At 42.9% G+C, this 19,784-nt stretch overlaps 2 protein-coding genes across 2 annotated transcripts in view; one reads left to right on the top strand and one right to left on the bottom strand.

The window, feature by feature from the left end:
• The first annotated feature begins 1,769 nt into the window (after positions 1-1,769).
• On the top strand, positions 1,770-17,659 carry mep1bb (meprin A subunit beta b). The gene is made up of 14 exons (XM_021613494.3): positions 1,770-2,000; positions 2,251-2,269; positions 2,367-2,417; positions 2,519-2,562; positions 2,800-2,878; positions 6,257-6,374; positions 7,251-7,429; positions 8,771-8,989; positions 10,304-10,456; positions 10,723-10,938; positions 11,438-11,905; positions 12,261-12,443; positions 15,035-15,194; positions 15,594-17,659. Exons 1-14 carry the CDS (start codon positions 1,929-1,931, stop codon positions 15,817-15,819), a joined length of 2,187 nt encoding a protein of 728 aa, XP_021469169.3. The 5' UTR covers positions 1,770-1,928; the 3' UTR covers positions 15,820-17,659.
• The window catches only part of LOC110530434 (PH domain leucine-rich repeat-containing protein phosphatase 1), a 74,049-nt gene continuing 71,219 nt past the window's right edge, over positions 16,955-19,784 (bottom strand). The window contains exon 17 of the mRNA XM_021613493.3: positions 16,955-19,428. Coding sequence (XP_021469168.2) covers positions 18,169-19,428 — 1,260 coding nt within the window. The 3' untranslated portion in view covers positions 16,955-18,168. The remainder of the gene's footprint in view (positions 19,429-19,784) is intronic.

Genomic DNA, 19,784 nt, shown 5'->3' with positions numbered 1-19,784 from the left:
AGTCTCAGGTCTTTTGCAGACTCCATCAGGTTTTCTTCCAGAATGGTCCTGTATTTGGCTCCATCCATCTTCCCATCAATTTTAACCATCTTCCCTGTCCCTGCTGAAGAAAAGCAGGCCCAAACCATGATGCTGCCACCACCATGTTTGACAGTGGGGATGGTGTGTTCAGCTGTGTTGCTTTTACGCCAAACATAACGTTTTGCATTGTTGCCAAAAAGTTCAATTTTGGTTTCATCTGACCAGAGCACCTTCTTCCACATGTTTGGTGTGTCTCCCAGGTGGCTTGTGGCAAACTTTAAACGACACTTTTTATGGATATCTTTAAGAAATGGCTTTCTTCTTGCCACTCTTCCATAAAGGCCAGATTTGTGCAATATACGACTGATTGTTGTCCTATGGACAGAGTCTCCCACCTCAGCTGTAGATCTCTGCAGTTCATCCAGAGTGATCATGGGCCTCTTGGCTGCATCTCTGATCAGTCTTCTCCTTGTATGAGCTGAAAGTTTAGAGGGACGGCCAGGTCTTGGTAGATTTGCAGTGGTCTGATACTCCTTCCATTTCAATATTATCGCTTGCACAGTGCTCCTTGGGATGTTTAAAGCTTGGGAAATCTTTTTGTATCCAAATCCGGCTTTAAACTTCTTCACAACAGTATCTCGGACCTGCCTGGTGTGTTCCTTGTTCTTCATGATGCTCTCTGCGCTTTTAACGGAAATATCCAATAAATGTCGTTCCACTTCATGATTGTGTCCCACTTGTTGTTGATTCTTCACAAAAAAAATACAGTTGTATATCTTTATGTTTGAAGCCTGAAATGTGGCAAAAGGTCGCAAAGTTCAAGGGGGCCGAATACTTTCGCAAGGCACTGTAGTTAGTGAACCAGGCGAGGCAGTCATTAGTAAAACCAAGGCTATTGAGTCTGCCGATAAGAATACGGTGATTGACAGAGTCGAAAGCCTTGGCCAGGTCGATGAAGAAGGCTGCACAGTGCTGTCTTTTATCGATGGCGGTTATGATATCGTTCATCAAGGCAAAGTGTGGCTACTTTGAAGAATCTCAAATATAAAATGTTTTTTTATTCATTTTTTGGTAACTACATGATTCCGTAGGTGTTATTTCATAGTTTTGATGTCTTCACTATTTTCAACAATGTAGAAAACAGTACAAACAAAGAAAAACCCTTGAATGAGTAGGTGTGTCCACACTTTTGACTGATACTGTACATCAAAATCCACAAATAAATGGTTAATTGACTACAAAATCAACATTTTGCAATGGCCATCCCAGTCTCTGGACGTAAATCCCATTGAAAATTTGTGGTTTGAATTGAAGAGTACCATAAGCGCAGACAATGGATATCAAAGATCCAGAAAGATTCTGTATGGAGGAATGGTATAAGATCCCTCCCAATGTGTTCTCCAATCTAATAAACCATTTTATAAAAATGGTCAGTGCCATTATCCTTGCAAGGTGAGGTATTGAAAACAGGGGTGGCAATACTTTTGACCCCTATCTTTTGAGAATAAAAGTATTACTTGTTAAACAAATATATATATATAAGTATACCATTTTCATGTTTATTTGAGCGTACAATATAGCTCCGTATTTGTATGAAGTATTTTATAGTATTTTTTTGATAATCTTTATCAAGGGGGACAATCATTCTGGACCTGACTGTACATGTGTGTATGTAGAGGTGTGTGTTTATGTGTGTGTGAAAAGGTGTGTGGACAAGTCATCTGAGTCGACTGTAGGTGAATTATGACACTTTGTTTCTTGCTCTGTCAATTATTGATCTTGCCATCACATGTACTTTTATCTGGTCCATCGGACTAGCTTAGCACCTTTTTCAAGTCTGTCTGAGAGGCCAAGGCTACTAATTCTTAGTGTTCCATACTAAGGGATTCTTTGACTAGGGAGTAAACATGGGGAGGAGAACTACATATTTAGTCATCCTCCATATTTCATGGATCTTATGTGAAAATGTCTTATCTCTGGTAAGGTTATGTTGCATTTATCTGTTCATTTATATATTGGTGAAAATGAAAAACATGTCTCAAAGAAACATCAATATAGCTTTAGTACTGGTATTGAATGGTTTTATTTGTTATTGAGATACTGTAATATCATTTATGTTGACCTAATTTGCATTTTCATTTCAAATTAGTATAATGCCTCATTTGCATTGTTACAATGGTCACTCCCTTTCTCTAAACAATGGTACGTTTTCTCTCTGTTGCTTGTCAGCCTACACCAAGAGTTTTAGGTAAGTGGATTTTCTTATTTTCTTTTCAATATTTCAAATAGAATGTCACCTATTCAAAGTTGTAATTTACTGTATGTCCTTTACATTTATTCTACAGAATATGATGTGGATGGTGGAAGGGACATGGACATCTTTGATATCAATGAAGGTTTGTCAGTTAGGATGTTACTTAATCTTGTTTCTAATAACTCAATGGGAGTTTCATAGCAATGTGCCGTGTGTGTGTGTGTGTGTGCTTGGTCCTAACAGAGGCTGGGTTAAACCTGGTGGAGGGGGATATTGAGCTTGATGAGGTGAGTTAATAAGTACTTCTGCTGGTCTTCACTTTAACAATGACATGTTATATCAAGCATAGAAATAGAAAGACAAGAATGGGGAAGTTCCATTGATTGCAGACCACAGCAATTTAACTGCACCCTCATGGGCTTGGGCAATTATATTTCTATGATATCAGCTCACTGCCCACGCTTAACAGAACTAAATTATTTATTATTTCTTTTTTTGTCAAATGTAATCTACGGCTGACTCAGAAACAAGGCCGGAATTCTATAATAGGGGATCAATACAGATGGCCAAAGACTGTTCCCTACTACTTTGAGGATGACTTGGGTAAGACCATATATGTAGATACAATATAATACATACAGTGCATTCGGAAAGTATTCAGACCCCTTGACGTTACAACCTTATTCTAAAATTAATTAATTCATAGATTCAATTACTTATTTTCCTCATCAATCTACACACAATAACCCATAATGACAAAGTGAAAACATGTTCTTAGAATTTTTTGCAAATGTATAAAAATTACAAAACAGAAATACCTTATTTACGTAAGTATTCAGACCCTTTGCTACGAGACACGATGTTGAGCTCAGGTGCATCCTGTTTCCATTGATCATCCTTGAGATGTTTCTACAACTTGATTGGAGTCCACCTGTGGTAAATTCAATGATTGGACATGATTTGGAAAGACACACACCTGTCTATATAAGGTCCCACAGTTGACAGTGAAAGTCAGAGCAAAAACCAAGCCATGAGGTCAAAGGAATTGTCCGTAGAATGCCGAGACAGGATTGTTTCGAGGCACAAGGGTACCAACATTTTTTCCCAGCATTGAAGTTCCCCAAGAGCACATTCTTAAATGATAGAAGTTTGGAACCACCAAGAACTCTTCCTAGAGCTGGCTGCCCGGCCAAACTGAGCAATCGGGGGAGAAGGGCCTTGGTCAGGGAGGTGACCAAGAACCCGATGGTCAGAGCCGCAGAGTTCCTCTGTGGAGTTGGGAGAACCTTCCAGATGGACAACAAACTCTGCAGCACTCCACTCCAGGCCTTTATGGTAGAGTGGCCAGACGGAAGCCTCTCCTCACTAAAAGGTACATGACAGCCTGCTTGGAGTTTGCCAAAAGGCACCTAAAGGACTCTCAGACCATGAAAAACAAGATTCTCTGGTCTGATGAAACCAAGATTGAACTCTTTGCCCTGAATGCCAAGTGTCACGTTTGGAGGAAATCTGGCACCATCCCTACGGTGAAGCATGGTGGTGGTAGCATTATGCTGTGGGGATGTTTGTCAGAGGCAGGGACTGGGAGAGTAGTCAGTATCAAGCGAAAGATGAAATAAGCAAAGTACAGAGAGATCCTTGATGAAAACCTTCTCCAGAGCAGGACTTCAGACTGGGGCGAAGGTTCACCTTCCAACAGGACAACAACCCTAAGCACACAGTCAAGACAATGCAGGAGTGGCTTCGGAACAAGTCTCTGAATGTCCTTGAGTGGCCCAGCCAGAGCCTGGACTTGAACCCGATCTAACATCTCTGGAGAGACCTGAAAATAGCTGTGTAGTGACGCTCTCCATCCAACCTGACAGAGCTTGAGAGGATCTGCAGAGAAGAATGGGAGAAACTCCCCAAATACAGGTGTGCCAAGCTTGTAGCATCATACCCAAGGAGACTCAAGGCTGTAATCACTGCTAAAGGTGTTTTAAACAAGTACTGAGTAAAAGGTCTGAATACTTATGTAAATGTGACATTTCAGATTTACATTTGCAATTAAAAAAAAAGAAAGAACTGTTTTTGCTTTGTCATTATGGGGTATTGTGTGTAGCTTGATAAGGCGGAAAAAAACATTTTAAACAATTTTAGAATAAGGCTGTAACTTAGGGGTCTGAATACTTTCCGAATGCACTGTACATCTACACTGAACAAAAATATAAACACATCATTTAAAGTGTTGCTTCCATGTTTCATGAGCTGAAATAAAAGATCCCAGAAATGTTGCATATGCATAAAAAGCTTATTTCTCTCAAGTTTTGTGCACAAATGTGTTTAAATCAAATCAAATGTATTTATATAGCCCTTCGTACATCATCTGATATCTCAAAGTGCTGTACAGAAACCCAGCCTAAAACCCCAAACAGCAAGCAATGCAGGTGTAGAAGCACGGTGGCTAGGAAAAACTCCCTAGAAAGGCCAAAACCTAGGAAGAAACCTAGAGAGGAACCAGGCTATGAGGGGTGGCCAGTTTTCTTTTGGCTGTGCCGGGTGGAGATTATAACAGAACATGGCCAAGATGTTCAAATGTTCATAAATTACCAGCATGGTCAAATAATAATAATCACAGTAGTTGTCGAGGGTGCAGCAAGTCAGCACCTCAGGAGTAAATGTCAGTTGGCTTTTCATAGCCGATCATTAAGAGTATCTCTACCACTCCTACTGTCTTTAGAGAGTTGAAAACAGCAGGTCTGGGACAGGTAGCACGTTCGGTGAGCACATCCCTGTTAGTGAGCATTTCTCCTTTGCCAAGATAATCTATACACCTGACATGTGTGGCATATCAAGAAGCTGATTAAACAGCCTGATCATCACACAAGTGCACCTCGTGCTGGAGGCAACAAAAGGTCACTCTAAAATGTGCTGTTTTATCCTACATGACAATGCCACAGATTACTCAAATTTTGAGGGAACGTGCAATTGGCATGCTGAATGTAGGAATGTCCACCAGAGCTGTTGCCAGAGAATCCAATTTTAATTTATTTACCATAAGCCGCCTCCAAAGTTGTTTTGGAGAACTTGGCAGTACGCCCAACCAGCCTCACAACCACAGACCACTTGTATGGCGTTGTGTGGGCGAGTGGTTTGCTGATGTCAATGTTGTGAACAGAGTGTCCCATGGTGGTGGGGTTAAGATATAGGCAGTTATTAGCTACAGACAACAAACACAATTGCATTTTATCAATGGCAATATGTATGCACAGAGATACCGTGATGAGATCCTGAGGGGCAATTGTTATGCCATTCATCCGCTATCATGTTTCAGCATGATAATGCACGGCTCCATGTTGCAAGGATCTGTACACAATTCCTGGAAGCTGAAAATATCCCAGTTCTTCCATGGCCTGCATACTCACCTGTCACCCATTGAGCACGTTTTGGGTGTTCTGGATCGATGTGTACTACAGCATGTCCCAGTTCCCGCCAATATCCAGCAACTTTGCACAGCTATTGAGGAGGAGTGGGACAACATTCCCCAGGACACAGTAAACAGCCTGATCAACTCTATGCAAAGGAGATGTGTTGCGCTGCATGAGGTAAATGGTGGTACATGCACCAGATACTGACTGGTTCTGATCCACACCCCTACCTTTTTTTAAGGTGGCTATGACCAACAGATGCACATCTGTCTTCCCAGTCATGTGAAATCCATAGATTAGTAAATGTTTTCAATTGACTGATTTCTTTATATGAACTGTAACTCAGTAAAGTCTTTGAGATTGTTGCGTTTATATTTTTGCTTAGTAATAATACACATTCACTTTCTGAGACATGTTTGTGGTTCTAAAGGTTGACTATTTAAGAGGGGCAATACATTAATTTACACAATGATACTATTTTATGGTCCATTGCACGAAATAGGTCATGTGGCGTAGTCTTCAATTGAATGTGTAATTTCATGGTTACAAGACATATCTTCTATTCACAACACAGAGATCAATGCAAAAGGTGTTATCCTGAAGGCCTTTGAACAGTATCGCCTGAAGACCTGTATCGACTTCAACCCCTGGGAGGGAGAGCAGAACTACATTTCCATTTTCAAAGGAAGCGGGTACTGTAAGCTGTTATGGACTGCTCTGTTTTTATGTTGATTTATAATGTTTCTACATTGTGCTTTCAAGATACTGGACATACATGACTGCATAAAATGTATATACAGTACTAGTCAAAAGCATTCCAAGTGTAGCTAGTTGAGAGAATGCCAAGAGTGTGCAAAGCTGTCATCAAGGCAAAGGGTGGCTACTTTGAAGAATCTCAAATATAAAATATATTTTTAATTGTTTAACACATTTTTGGTTACTACATGATTCCATATGTGTTATTTCATAGTGTTGATGTCTTCACTATTATTCTACAATGTAGAAAATATTTAAAATAAAGAAGACCCTTGAATGAGTAGGTGTGTCCAAACTTTTGACAGGTACTGTATGTTTGGGGTTATTGTCTCACTAGGAGATCCACTCCTGGCAGTACACTACCGTTCAAAAGTTTGGGGTCACTTAGAAATGTCCTTGTTTTTTAAAGAAATGCATATTTTTTGTCCATTGAAATAACATACATTTGATGAGAAATACAGTGTAGACATTGTTAATGTTGTAAATGACCATTGTGGCTGGAAACTAAAGATTTTTCATGGAATATGTATATAGGCCTACAGAGGCCCATTATCAGCAACCATCACTCCTGTGTTAACAATATCTACACTGTATTTCTGATCAATTTGATGTTATTTTAATGGACAAAAAACATGCATTTTTTTCCAGAACAAGGACATTTCTAAGTGACCCCAAACTTTTGAACAGTAGAGTATATATTTTATTTTGGAAGGATGTGCCCATGGAAAAAAAGGTTAGGCTGTAGTATATATAGCCTTTGAGTTTGTATTATATTAACGCTCAACAATGTTTTCTGGTTGTCTCTCTTTCAGTTGTTTCTCATCTGTGGGTAACCAACATGTGGGGAAACAGAGGTTGTCCATCGGGACCAATTGTGACCGCATTGCGACCATCGAACACGAATTCCTCCATGCACTGGGTTTCTGGCATGAGCAGTCACGGTCGGACCGCGATGACTACGTCACCATCCTGTGGGACCACATCTCTGAGGGTACTGAACCTATAAACCTATGGTAACCCTAACCATAATGCTTACCCCTAACCCTCTGACCCCGAAATGTAGGGGTTAGGGTTATGGCTAAGGTTAGGGTTGTACCAGGTAAGAGCTGTCAAATACACAAGCAGCTCCCGGCATTATACCTAAAGCAGACATTGCCATTGGCTGCACAGAGTCGCATTAAGAGAGCCATGCAGCCTTGATTACAAGTCCGACTGTAATGTGAGATGTAATCTACACCTTGATTGTTTAGTTAAATGTTTTTCGATTTGAATGTAATTTTTTTCTTTCTCGTTCTGATCTTCTGACGCGAGTGGGACGAGTGTAGCTTCGTCACAATAACCACACGGAGCAGAAGCTCTAATTTGACAGCTCTAACACAGTTACACCAGCTAAACAAGTGTCGGATATCACGGATTAACGCTTGATCTGATTGAATCTAGGCTATTCCCACTGGGTAAAAATGGGTTTAATCAACATTGTTTCCACGTCATGATGTTGAATCAACGTGGAAAACTGATTGAATTTGTAAAAAGTCATCAACATAAAAAAAAAAAATTTTACTCAACTTTTAACCTAAATCCAATGACATGGTGATTTCACGTTAGTTGAAAATTCAACCGAATGTAAATCAAAACTAGAAGTTGAGCTGAGGTCTGTTCCCAGTGGGGTGTTTCTTACTGTGCATGCCTGCATGTATTTGTCATCAGAAACATGGTGATTGGATTTCTCGGAATAACTTATCATCTGGACAAACAGTAATCTGTTTTCTTCCCACAAAGCATATTACAATATGTCAACATGACAACATAAAGTCAGATTAGTGTTAGCCTGACCAAACAGGCCCACCCACAGTGTACACTACTTGTTCATTAATCTTGACCTTTCCCAAGAGCTATAAACTATGTGATCAGGACAAACAAATGTCTTCTTGCGCTGATCGACTGCCTAATCCTCTCAGACAAACAGGCAAAGGGCACCATGTAAACATCAACGGAAATTTAAAGTGAAATTTGAGATTAGTGCATGGTCTAAGTCATTAATATCAAGTCATTCATTTTGTGTAATTTAAGGTGAAAGAGCAGCGACATGATTCTTAAGATTCCAGTCAGCATCTTGTCATCCACATGAAGCCCTAACCCTACAGATCTGCCATTGGAGACATTCTTTGTCTCGCTAACATTTTGGGGTTGAAGGCTTATTACAGTACATGTCAATTCAGGAGACGAATTGAAATTCCAAGGCTAGATTTGAAGAAGTGAGTAAACTGGCTGATTTGACCCCTCCAACCCAACTGAACTCTCTCTCTCCCTCCCTCAATCAACCAATCTCCAGGTAAGGAACACAACTTCAACACGTACAATGACACCATGTCCAGTTCTCTGGGTGTCCCCTACGACTACGGTTCCATGATGCACTACAGTAAGACTGCGTTCAGGAACGGTACCGAGCCCACAATCGTCACCAAGATCCCCGCCTTCGCTGATGTCATCGGTCAGCGCATGGAGTTCAGTGATAATGACCTGCTCAAGCTACGGCGTCTCTACAACTGCAGTAAGACACAGGCACATTAGGCCTCTACAACTGCAGTAAGGCTCAGTCACTTTAGGCCTCTACAACTGCAGTAAGGCTCAGCCACTTTAGGCCTCTACAGCTGCTGTAAGGCTCAGTCACTTTAGGCCTCTACAGCTGCTGTAAGGCTCAGTCACTTTAGGCCTCTACAACTGCAGTAAGGCTCAGTCACTTTAGGCCTCTACAACTGCAGTAAGGCTCAGTCACTTTAGGCCTCTACAGCTGCTGTAAGGCTCAGTCACTTTAGGCCTCTACAGCTGCTGTAAGGCTCAGTCACTTTAGGCCTCTACAGCTGCTGTAAGGCTCAGTCACTTTAGGCCTCTACAGCTGCTGTAAGGCTCAGTCACTTTAGGCCTCTACAACTGCAGTAAGGCTCAGTCACTTTAGGCCTCTACAACTGCAGTAAGGCTCAGTCACTTTAGGCCTCTACAACTGCAGTAAGGCTCAGTCACTTTAGGCATCTACAACTGCAGTAAGGCTCAGTCACTTTAGGCCTCTACAGCTGCTGTAAGGCTCAGTCACTTTAGGCCTCTACAACTGCAGTAAGGCTCAGTCACTTTAGGCCTCTACAACTGCAGTAAGGCTCAGCCACTTTAGGCCTCTACAGCTGCTGTAAGGCTCAGTCACTTTAGGCCTCTACAACTGCAGTAAGGCTCAGTCACTTTAGGCCTCTACAGCTGCAGTAAGGCTCAGTCACTTTAGGCCTCTACAACTGCAGTAAGGCTCAGTCACTTTAGGCCTCTACAACTGCAGTAAGGCTCAGTCACTTTAGGCCTCTACAGCTGCTGTAAGGCTCAGTCACTTTTAGGCCTCTACAACTGTCGTAAGGCATAGGAACATTGGGCTGTATAACTGCAGTAAGACTCAGGCCATGTTCAAGAGCATCAGTCTGCTCAGTCAGTGATCAACGACTGTCTGAGCAGACTGACTGATCTACCAAGTAAGTAGTAAGACATACTCACATTGACCTGCTGATCTACTGATTTATTTGATGGAGACTGTAATTTAGTCAAACCCACAGTGCAGGAAACTTCCTTTGCTGGAATGTCACATTTCTGCTATAAAACTTGAATTACAGTGATTAGTTAGGTGATTTGTTCAAAGCAAAACTCAGGATCTTTCTGCAGTGTATACAGTATTTGATTGAGAACCCTAGTGGATTATCAAACGCGGTTGGGTACATGGTACTGCATAGGTACATGGTAAACCTAGATAAAAACGTTTACAGCAGGTCAAAGTTTTCCTATGATTGCTGTTCAGCTGATGGCGATTGCATATACGTGTCCTTTGATCCAGCACGCTCCTCCACTTTCCTGGACACCTGCGACTTTGAGAGAGAGAACATCTGTGGTATGATCCAGGGGCCGGGGGACCAGGCAGAATGGACAAGGGTGACCCAGGCGCCTGGCGGGCCCAACACGGACTACTCCAACATGGGCAAATGCACCGGTGAGCACCCCCTCAGTACACACCAACCACAAAACAACACTATCAACCTCCCATCCTCAGTCCCTGACAGGGCAGATCACTATCAGCTCTCTTCTTATCTTACAGTCCAAAGGGTGATCAAAGGTCCAGTTACAAATAACACCTAGAGTTTTCCCTGACTGTTACCTGGTTAGTAAAACTCTGAGCCCTAGTTATAGGCTAAAGTTATAGGCTGACCCTACTTAACAATCCAATGGAAAATGTATACTGATGTCCATTGTTCACAGGCTCAGGCTACTTCATGCACTTGAGCACTGCCACAGGCAAACCAGCAGACACAGCCACGCTGGAGAGCAGACTGCTCTACCCCAAGAGAAGCTACCAGTGCCTGCAGTTCTTCCTCTACAATGGTGGTGGCGCCAACGATCAGCTGGTGATCCTTGTCCGAGAGTACGATGAAGCCCACCCCAATGGAACCCTGCGTGTTATTCAGCCCATATTTGGTAACATCTCTAACATATGGTCTCTAACATAGCTAACATCTCTAACATATGGTCTCTAACATCTCTAACATATGGTCTCTAACATAGCTAACATCTCTAACATATGGTCTCTAACATCTCTAACATATGGTCTCTAACATAGCTGTCATCTCTAACATATGGTCTCTAACATCTCTAACATAGCTAACATCTCTAACATATGGTCTCTAACATCTCTAGCATATGGTCTCTAACATAGCTAACATCTCTAACATATGGTCTCTAACACAGCTAACATCTCTAACATATGGTCTCTAACATCTCTAACATATGGTCTCTAACATAGCTAACATATGTTACATCAATCTATAGACATTCAAATAATCTGTTATTAGTTTACACCCATCATATTGGTTTTTCTTAACCTATATAATGCGTATAACATATGATATACTGTAAATTCTACACAACAATATTCTCTACTGTATTTATAAACTTAATGGTTTCCTCTTTCTCCCAGCACCACCTCAAGACCTATGGCACCTGCACCATGTGAGCCTGAACGTGGTCAAGAAGTTCCGGGTGGTGTTCGAGGGCATCAAGGGTGACGCCCCCTCCACAGGTGGTCTCTCCCTGGACGACATCAACCTCTCTGAGACTACCTGCCCCGACCACGTGTGGCGGGTGAAGAACTTCAGCCACATCATGGAGACCACTCCTAACGACAAACCCATCTACAGCCCCCCGTTCAAGTCCAGAGAGGGCTACACCTTCCAGATGGGGCTCTACCCCAGTGGGAAGGAGGGCTACGCGGGGGAGCTTTCTGCCTACGCCCACCTGGTGACCATGACCGGTGACACAGAGGTGCGGAAGTGGCCGTGTCCGTGGAAACAGATGACCATGATGCTGTTCGATCAGAACCCAGACATCATGAGGCGTATGAACAACCAGCGCAGTGTCACCACCGATCCTACTAAGAAACTCAGTGGTCAGTCCAGGTCCAGTATTCATTAAGCATCTTAGACTGGGAGTGTTGATCTAGGATCAGGTTCCCTCTCTCCATGTAATCTTTTTCATTATTATCTGAAAGGCTAAACTGATCCTAGGTCAGTGCCCTTCTGAAATGCCTAATTAATATAGACCAAGACAAGTGCAGAATGATTTGAAACCCAGGGATTTACTTTAACATATGGAGTTAAATTCCATTTTCAAATGAATGGAATTACCATTTTTTTCTGAGATGTTCCACCTGGTTTTGCATGGACTTAAAGTAGTAGTCTTCTTATTTCATAGATGAAGTCATGTAGAGTATATTGAGAAAGATTTGTGTTTTTACCTTTCAGAGACTTCAGAGCTGTTCTTCTGGGATGACCCTCGTAAGGTGGGCGTTGAAGTGTCAGCGGCGGATGGGACCAAATATTTTCGTGGGCCGGGTGCCGGGACAACCGCGTACCTCACCCATGGCAGGGCCAAGAGCAGGGACTTCATCAAGGGGGGAGACGCCATCTTCCTGCTTACCATGGAGGGTAAGAAGTTCTGAAACGTTACCCTGGTCCCAGATTTGTTCGTGCTGTATTGCCAACTCCTATGGTTAGCCATGACAAAAGTTAGCCTGGTTCCAGATCTGTTCATGCTGTTTTGCCAACTCCTATGGTCAGTCCTGACAAAAGTTAGCCTGGTTCCAGATCTGTTCGTGCTGTATTGCCAACTCCTATGGTCAGTCCTGACAAAAGTTAGCCTGGTTCCAGATCTGTTCGTGCTGTATTGCCAACTCCTATGGTTAGCCATGACAAAAGTTAGCCTGGTTCCAGATCTGTTCGTGCTGTATTGCCAACTCCTATGGTTAGTCATGTCAAAAGTTATCCTGGTTCCAGATCTGTTCGTGCTGTATTGCCAACTCCCATGGTTAGCCATGACAAAAGTTATCCTGGTTCCAGATCTGTTCGTGCTGTATTGCCAACTCCTATGGTCAGTCCTGACAAAAGTTAGCCTGGTTCCAGATCTGTTCTTGCTGTATTGCCAACTCCTATGGTTAGCCATGACAAAAGTTAGCCTGGTTCCAGATCTGTTCGTGCTGTATTGCCAACTCCTATGGTTAGCCATGACAAAAGTTAGCCAGATCTGTTCGTGCTGTATTGCCAACTCCTATGGTCAGTCCTGACAAAAGTTAGCCTGGTTCCAGATCTGTTTGGTCATTGTCAGTGGTGTAAGTAAAAGTACTTGAAAGTAATACTTAAGTATTTTTGGGGGGTATCTGTACAACTTTGACTTTTACTTCACTACATTCCTAAAGACAGTTATGTACTTTTTACACCATACATTTTCCCTGACACCCAAAGTACTCGTTACATTGTGAATGATTAACAGGACAGGAAAACTGTTTAATTTAAACACTTATCAAGAGAACATCCCTTCTGCCTCTGCTCTGGTGGACTCACTCAACACATCGTTTGTAAATTATGTCTGAGTGTTAGAGCATGACCCTGGCTATCCGTTAAAAAAAAAACAAGGAAAATGATGCCGTCTGGTTTGCGTTTATATAAGGAATTTTATATTATTTCTACATTTACTTTTGATACTTAAGTATATTTTAGTAATTACATTTACTTTTGACACGTAAATATATTTAAAACCAAGTACTTTTAGACTTTTACTTAAGTAGTATTTTACTGGGTGACTCACTTTTACTTGAGTCATTTTCTATTAAGGTATCTTTACTTTTACTCAAGTATAAAAATTGGGTACTTTTTCCACCAATGGTCATTGCTGCGTTTGACACGATCACACAAACAGATCTGGGACCAGGCTACTGAAAATACCTTTTTATCAAAAACACGCCAAAAGCATTCTCTACATTCTCTGAAATCATGATACATTGTCTCTCTGTTTTGCATAATCATGTTCAATATACTAATCTGTATGATCCCACCAGTGGAGGCTGTTGAGGGGAGAACGGCTCATAATAATGGCTGGAACGGAGCGGCATCAAACCATGTGTTTGATACAATTCCACTCATTCCTTTTCAGCCATAACCACAAGCATGTCCTCCCCAATTAAGGTGCCACCAACCTCCTGTGGATCCACCATCATATCCCATTAAGGCCTAGATTCAATCAAGTTTTAACACCCGCAAGTTGGCGTTTCGGCGGTGTCAGAAGGGTTACTGTGCTAGAGCTGCTGCTCGTGTGGTCATTGTCACAAAGCCACACTTGTCCCACTCGGGTTAGAAGTTCTGCATAAGTTAGTGTAGGCTATATAGAAATAATGACACTCAAGTTGAAAATCATTAAACAAAATAAATAGGATTTCTATCAGCCTAATCAAGGTTTAGATAACATCTCACATTCTATTGCAAACTTGTAAATAAGGCTGCATGGGCTGCATGGGATTTCTGTTAATGCGACTCTGTGCAGCCAATGGCAATGTCCACTTTAGGTATAATGCCAGGAACCACAGAGGTCCACAGCAGTTCCACCTCCGACACCGCCAAAACAACCGCTATGCAGTGGGCCCTTACACTGCCTTGTTGATTATCATCACACTCATTCAAATAAAATCATGGGTTGTGGTTTTCCATCTATTTAAAGGTTGGCTTTGGGAAAAAATGCAAAAATAATGGCTTTAAACTACAATGGATCAATCCACCATCATACCAGGGAATTTAATGCTTAAACCCTCAAATGTATGAATAAGATATTTGGTTACAGAAGTGCCATTCTTACCAACCTCTACAGCTTCCATCCAAAAACAAATCCTTTGAAATGACGTCAACGCATACTGGAGGAGTTACTGGCTAGCTAACTAACTAGCTATGCTGGTCACAGTGCGCATGACCAGAATGACACATCGACGAACCACCAAAGGAACACTTTATTTCTGTTTGAAAATTGAGAAAGGGGCGGAGTTGGACTGTTTTTCGTGGCCAAAGTCGACTGTGATGTCCACATCATGTGATTCATTACCAATTCACGGCCATTCGCCATTTCTATAATCAATCATGCTACCCAATCCCATCCCAGTGTCTGTAGGCCAACATTCATTTCTATGTTAGTATTATGTGTACTGTACCTCATTCTCATTACATACATGCCCCCTCCTCCAAATCTCTGTCTTCAGATGTGTCACATCTTACGGTGACCCAGCCCGTACCCTCCTCCACATTGCCACCAGTCACCACGGTTACCACCGCCATATTGCCACCTACTGACCCCTGCACTAAGGTCACATGTGGGAATGAGGGCGTCTGTGTGGTGGATGCTGGAAATGCTCTTTGCAGGTGAGGACACTTTCTTATCGAGGCTTGTCGCTTACACAATACAATGGTCTGAAATTCAATCATCCATACTGAATTCTATTTCTCTCTCTTTCGCTCTGTTCTTCTCTCTGCATTGATAACCACAGCTTGATTCTTTCCTTTTATTATCTTGCACCAGCTCTGCAGATACAAATGATTCCCTCTGTTTCCTCAGAATGCTCAGTCTTACCCTTTACACATACACACAGCCCAGCAGGCAAAACTGGTTGTATAATGACATCATTACAACCAGTGTTGCCTTTGTAGACTCCCACTTTCTTCCCCTCTATATAGGTGAACCATGTTAGAGCTATATTTCTCTCTCCCTATCCAGATGTGCAGTGGGTAGATAGGTGACTCTCTCTCTCGGTCCCTCTCTAGGTGTGCAGTTGGTGACGACTGGTGGTACTACGGAGAGAGTTGTCAGTATCAGGGTTCCACCCAGGACACGATGACCACAGCGCTTATAGCCTCTTTCTCTGTGCTGGGTGGCATGTTGGTGGTGACTGCAGTCAGTGTGGTGTGTGTGAAGAGGAAAAACAAGAACAGCGGAGGTGGAGGAGACCGGGGCATCACCATGTCCAATGTCACCGTCACAGGAATGTAATGTTTTTCCCCCTGCCAGAACCAAAACTATTCATGGCCAGCATTAAGTAGATGAAGAAGTTAACTGCAAAAGCTACAACTCCTTCAAATATAAAATGACAAAAGATCTACTGGAAATTCCACTTAATGTCTCATCCCAATAATGATCTGCCTATCAGCCATGTATTTTGATCAGCCTGTTCATTTGACATGATTTGTAGTTTATTTGTGTATGTAAATCTCCAACTATTTTCTTGTGTTAAATTTTTATTTAAACACTTGAAAGGGGGATGTGCTCTACCTCTCCCGCACAGGTTATTTTCATTTACCTTAACATCCCATTTTTTTTTGTATTTGTGTGCAAATTTAAAAAAAAATCCTAAATATGCTATGAAGTGTATGTATTGTTCAGGGCATACGCTACATTAGTGTTGCTGTCATGTCATTTTCATATCAGACTCTTAATAGTTTTAAATTGAGAATTATATCTGAAATGTTTATTTAGTTGCAGTCATGGAATGGAAGGCATTAGGGGCATAAATATAATAAGTGGTTCTAAAGTTCGTCTGATTTTGAAATTAATGAGATGCTAATATAAACATTTGACAATATTGACCTCTTCTGGTCATAAGGTGCACATACATCTGATTTTCGAATGAGGGCTCTATTCAATAAGTAGCACTGAAGTTCTGTGTTGTAGCCAGATTGACATTTAGAGGCAATGTTCCCGCGTTAGCAGACACGGCATTCACGGTAAACGCTACATGTCAGCTCAATTGGAAATTACCTCTAAATTTCAAGCGTGCTATAGAGCCAAACTTCAGCTATAGAGATTGAATAGAGCCCTTACTCAAACTAGAGCTATAGTATGACACATGTGCAATGAGATTTTCCTGCATTTCTGGATAACAGTAATTTGAAATTGTATTGTAAAGTATAATTGAAAGCTATCAGCTATACTTATGGCTGTTTTTTGGTTTATAGGAACTTAAAATTGTATGACCTTAATCTGCAAAATACAAGTGGGTCATACATTGAAAAAGGGGAGGAATTACTGAGAGAAATGATTGTATACAAGTTTACACGTGTCAAACGCACACAGAGAGAGAATTTAAAATGTCACTGCAAAATATAAAATACCACTAGAACAACAAAGCTTACAAATGTAAGATTTATTATACCAAAGACAGGAACGTTTTGTGTGGTTTACTTTCCATGTGGATAATATAGCAATTGTTTGCATTACTGAACTGGACACAGTCATGCCGGTGATAGCAGTGGGACGGAATACTGTGTGTATGTATGTTGTGAGCACATTAGAGGGAGTGCTGACTAACCAAGATGTAAGTATCAACAGAACTGAATGAAAAGAACCATGGTGAATTGTGTGTGCTTGTACTGTATAACAGGGTGGTTGTACTGTGTATGCACGTATCTGTGTGTGTATTGAACATGTCTCTGAGTGTATGTGTCTACGAGAAAAAGGTGAGATCGGCGAAATCAGGTCTGACCCACACCCCCTCCACACCACTAAATCCATCCACAGACATACGGGTACACAGTTCCTTTAAAAGCATCAGTATTTCTCTTATTTACAATTCATTGGGGGGAAAAAAAAATCACAATTTCTCTCAGAGAAGATTAGTAAAAGTGACTAGGTCACCATAAAGAGTATGCAACTCCTAAGAGTTAGTCTTTCAAATTTCTACAAAAATGTATATGCCTTTTGTACAGGCCAAGAGCCATGATTTACTGAAGAAATAGAGTTTTATCAAGTGCCCCATCTACAACAGTTAAGCGTGGTATTATTGGTGTGTACCATTCAAATGTATTTCATTGATAATAAAAAAGATTGTTCTCCATGTTTCATTTAACAAGGTTTTTTCAGCAACTTAATTTTCTTTACATTAAAAGATATGGTAAGTAAAAAAACAACGGCATCATATCCATAACTGTGTGTTGTGAGAGGCTAACCCTTTTGCAGAGAGACTAGTGTTGATTACATAGGTACTCATTGGTTCGTTGTCTAATGTAAAAACAACGTTCCGCACAGTCTGTCTGTGAGTAGTAGTGGAACTACTTTGGACCATAAAAGGTGTGTCCATAAGTAGGATACCCAATAGGGTTGGGTTATCTTAAAGGGCTCATTTGCATGTCCTATTCTATAGGTCACTTTGGGGAAAGGGTTGGAGCAGGTTACAGTGCTTGGTACTCTAGTGCTGTGGTCTCAGGAAAGGGGTTGAGTGATTGTAGCCTGTAGACATCTCAGCAAGGTGCTGTTTTTCAGATACATGTTACTCAGCTAGTCCGAAGACTCTGTAGCGATTCTCCACTGTAGGGATTTCGGGGTGTGTCCTAATTCCCTGCAGTCCTAGTAGTCTGCAGGCTGGTCGGGGCTAGGTGTTTTCTGTTGCTTCTGCTGATGCTGCTTCATGATCTCCTTGACCTCCTCCACCAGCTCTGGAGGGATGATGAACTGGTCGTCTGGGTCGGGCTGGGCGGGGGCTGTGAAGTATCCCCCTCCCTTCTTAGATGGGGCGTCTGCTGCCACCTCGATCAGGTTGTGGCTCTTCTCCTGGGGGGCCACAGAGCCGTTCCCCCTCCTCTTCCCCATGGCCTTCCCGTCATCACCCGGTCTGCCGCAGCCCACTGACCAGCCCTCTTCTCTATCCTCCCTCATATCCGCCTCCCCCAGGGTCAGCTCCACCCCTTCCTCCAGTGGTTCCGGGGTGCAGGGTGGAGGAGGTGGAGGAGGGGCCAGCAAGCATTCCCGTCCTGACGATGATAAAGAGGCCTCAACCCTAAGGCAGTGGATGTCGGCCTCCACCTCCACTCTGCTCCCGTTGGAGAAGACCCCGGCGATGGGCTCCTCGTCCTCACTGTCCAGCCCGTTGTCAGATAGTGCGCTGGAGAAGGTGGCGCTGGACAGCTGCCTCTGGAAGGATCCGGTCAGACAGGCAGGGTGGAGAGCACAGCAGCCCCGGGCAGGGAGCTCCGAGCCTGGGTGAGGGTAGGGGCAGGGCTGGGCAGCGTGCTGGGCCTGCAGGGAGAGCTGGTTGGCCTGGTGGTGCAGGTGGAGCTGGTGGTGGTGGGGTTGTTCATGCAGCAGCCCCAGGGAACTCTGAGGAGGCTCGTCAGAGGAGGCCGTGGATCCCACCTCGCTGCTCATCTCACTAGTACTGATCTCACTGCTGATCTCACTGCAGGAGGACGGGGGGACAGGGAGGGAGCCGTCCCCTGTGGGTCGCTCCTTTATCGACGAACCCCCCGAAGAGGGGTAGCCGCCCAATACAGGGCTAGGGGGCGGCTGGGGATGGTCTCTGCAGCAACAGCAGTCCTCACTCACAGAGAGCTGCACCACCACGGCACAGAGACTGTCGGTGCAGCCGTAGCCCTGGGCCAGCGTACACAGCTTCTTGGCTGCAGCCAGGCCATCTGGGACATTACGCACCGCCTCCACCGCCTCCGACGCTGACACGGCATCCCACAAGCCACGGCTTCCCAGGATGAAGAACTCGTCCTGCGGGGTGAGGGTTACCGTGCAGACGTAGGGCCGTGGGATCACTGCCGGGTACAGGAAGGAATATCCCATGATACGGGTGGAGTCTGTCACTCCATTCACCTTGTTGTCCTAGAGGAGTAGAAGGAGAAGCCTACTTAAATGTCCAACAGAAACTGGTATTCTGCCGTATCCCAACCCCTCGCAGAAACACACAGTATGTTTAGAGTGGGAGCTGTTTTAACACATTCCCCAATCCTCACACATACAGATTAAAGCTCAGGCCAAAATTGTATTAAAAGAGTCATTAAGTGTGGTATCAATGATGAACTTGACTTCAAAATCCCATACCCTTTGGGGTTATAGAATTGAACATGAAATGGAATTGAAGTGCATCACAAGCATTTGGAGCAGTACTTTAAATTAACATCCTCATATACACTGCCACACTCCCACCCACAAGCAGAATACACTCTTAACCCCTCCTC

This window comes from Oncorhynchus mykiss, chromosome 8, assembly GCF_057628025.1.
Source record: "Oncorhynchus mykiss isolate SJ-2025 chromosome 8, ASM5762802v1, whole genome shotgun sequence".
NCBI lineage: Eukaryota > Metazoa > Chordata > Actinopteri > Salmoniformes > Salmonidae > Oncorhynchus > Oncorhynchus mykiss.
This window is presented reverse-complemented; position numbering and strand designations above follow the sequence as displayed.

Bases quoted from the DNA above. Each gene is read 5' to 3' on its own strand.
- mep1bb (XM_021613494.3), top strand. From the start codon at position 1,929: ATGGGGAGGAGAACTACATATTTAGTCATCCTCCATATTTCATGGATC. The intron at 2,879-6,256 runs GTAAGACCATAT...TTCACAACACAG, and splicing joins CTACTTTGAGGATGACTTGG to AGATCAATGCAAAAGGTGTT. The intron at 12,444-15,034 runs GTAAGAAGTTCT...CTCTGTCTTCAG, and splicing joins CTTCCTGCTTACCATGGAGG to ATGTGTCACATCTTACGGTG.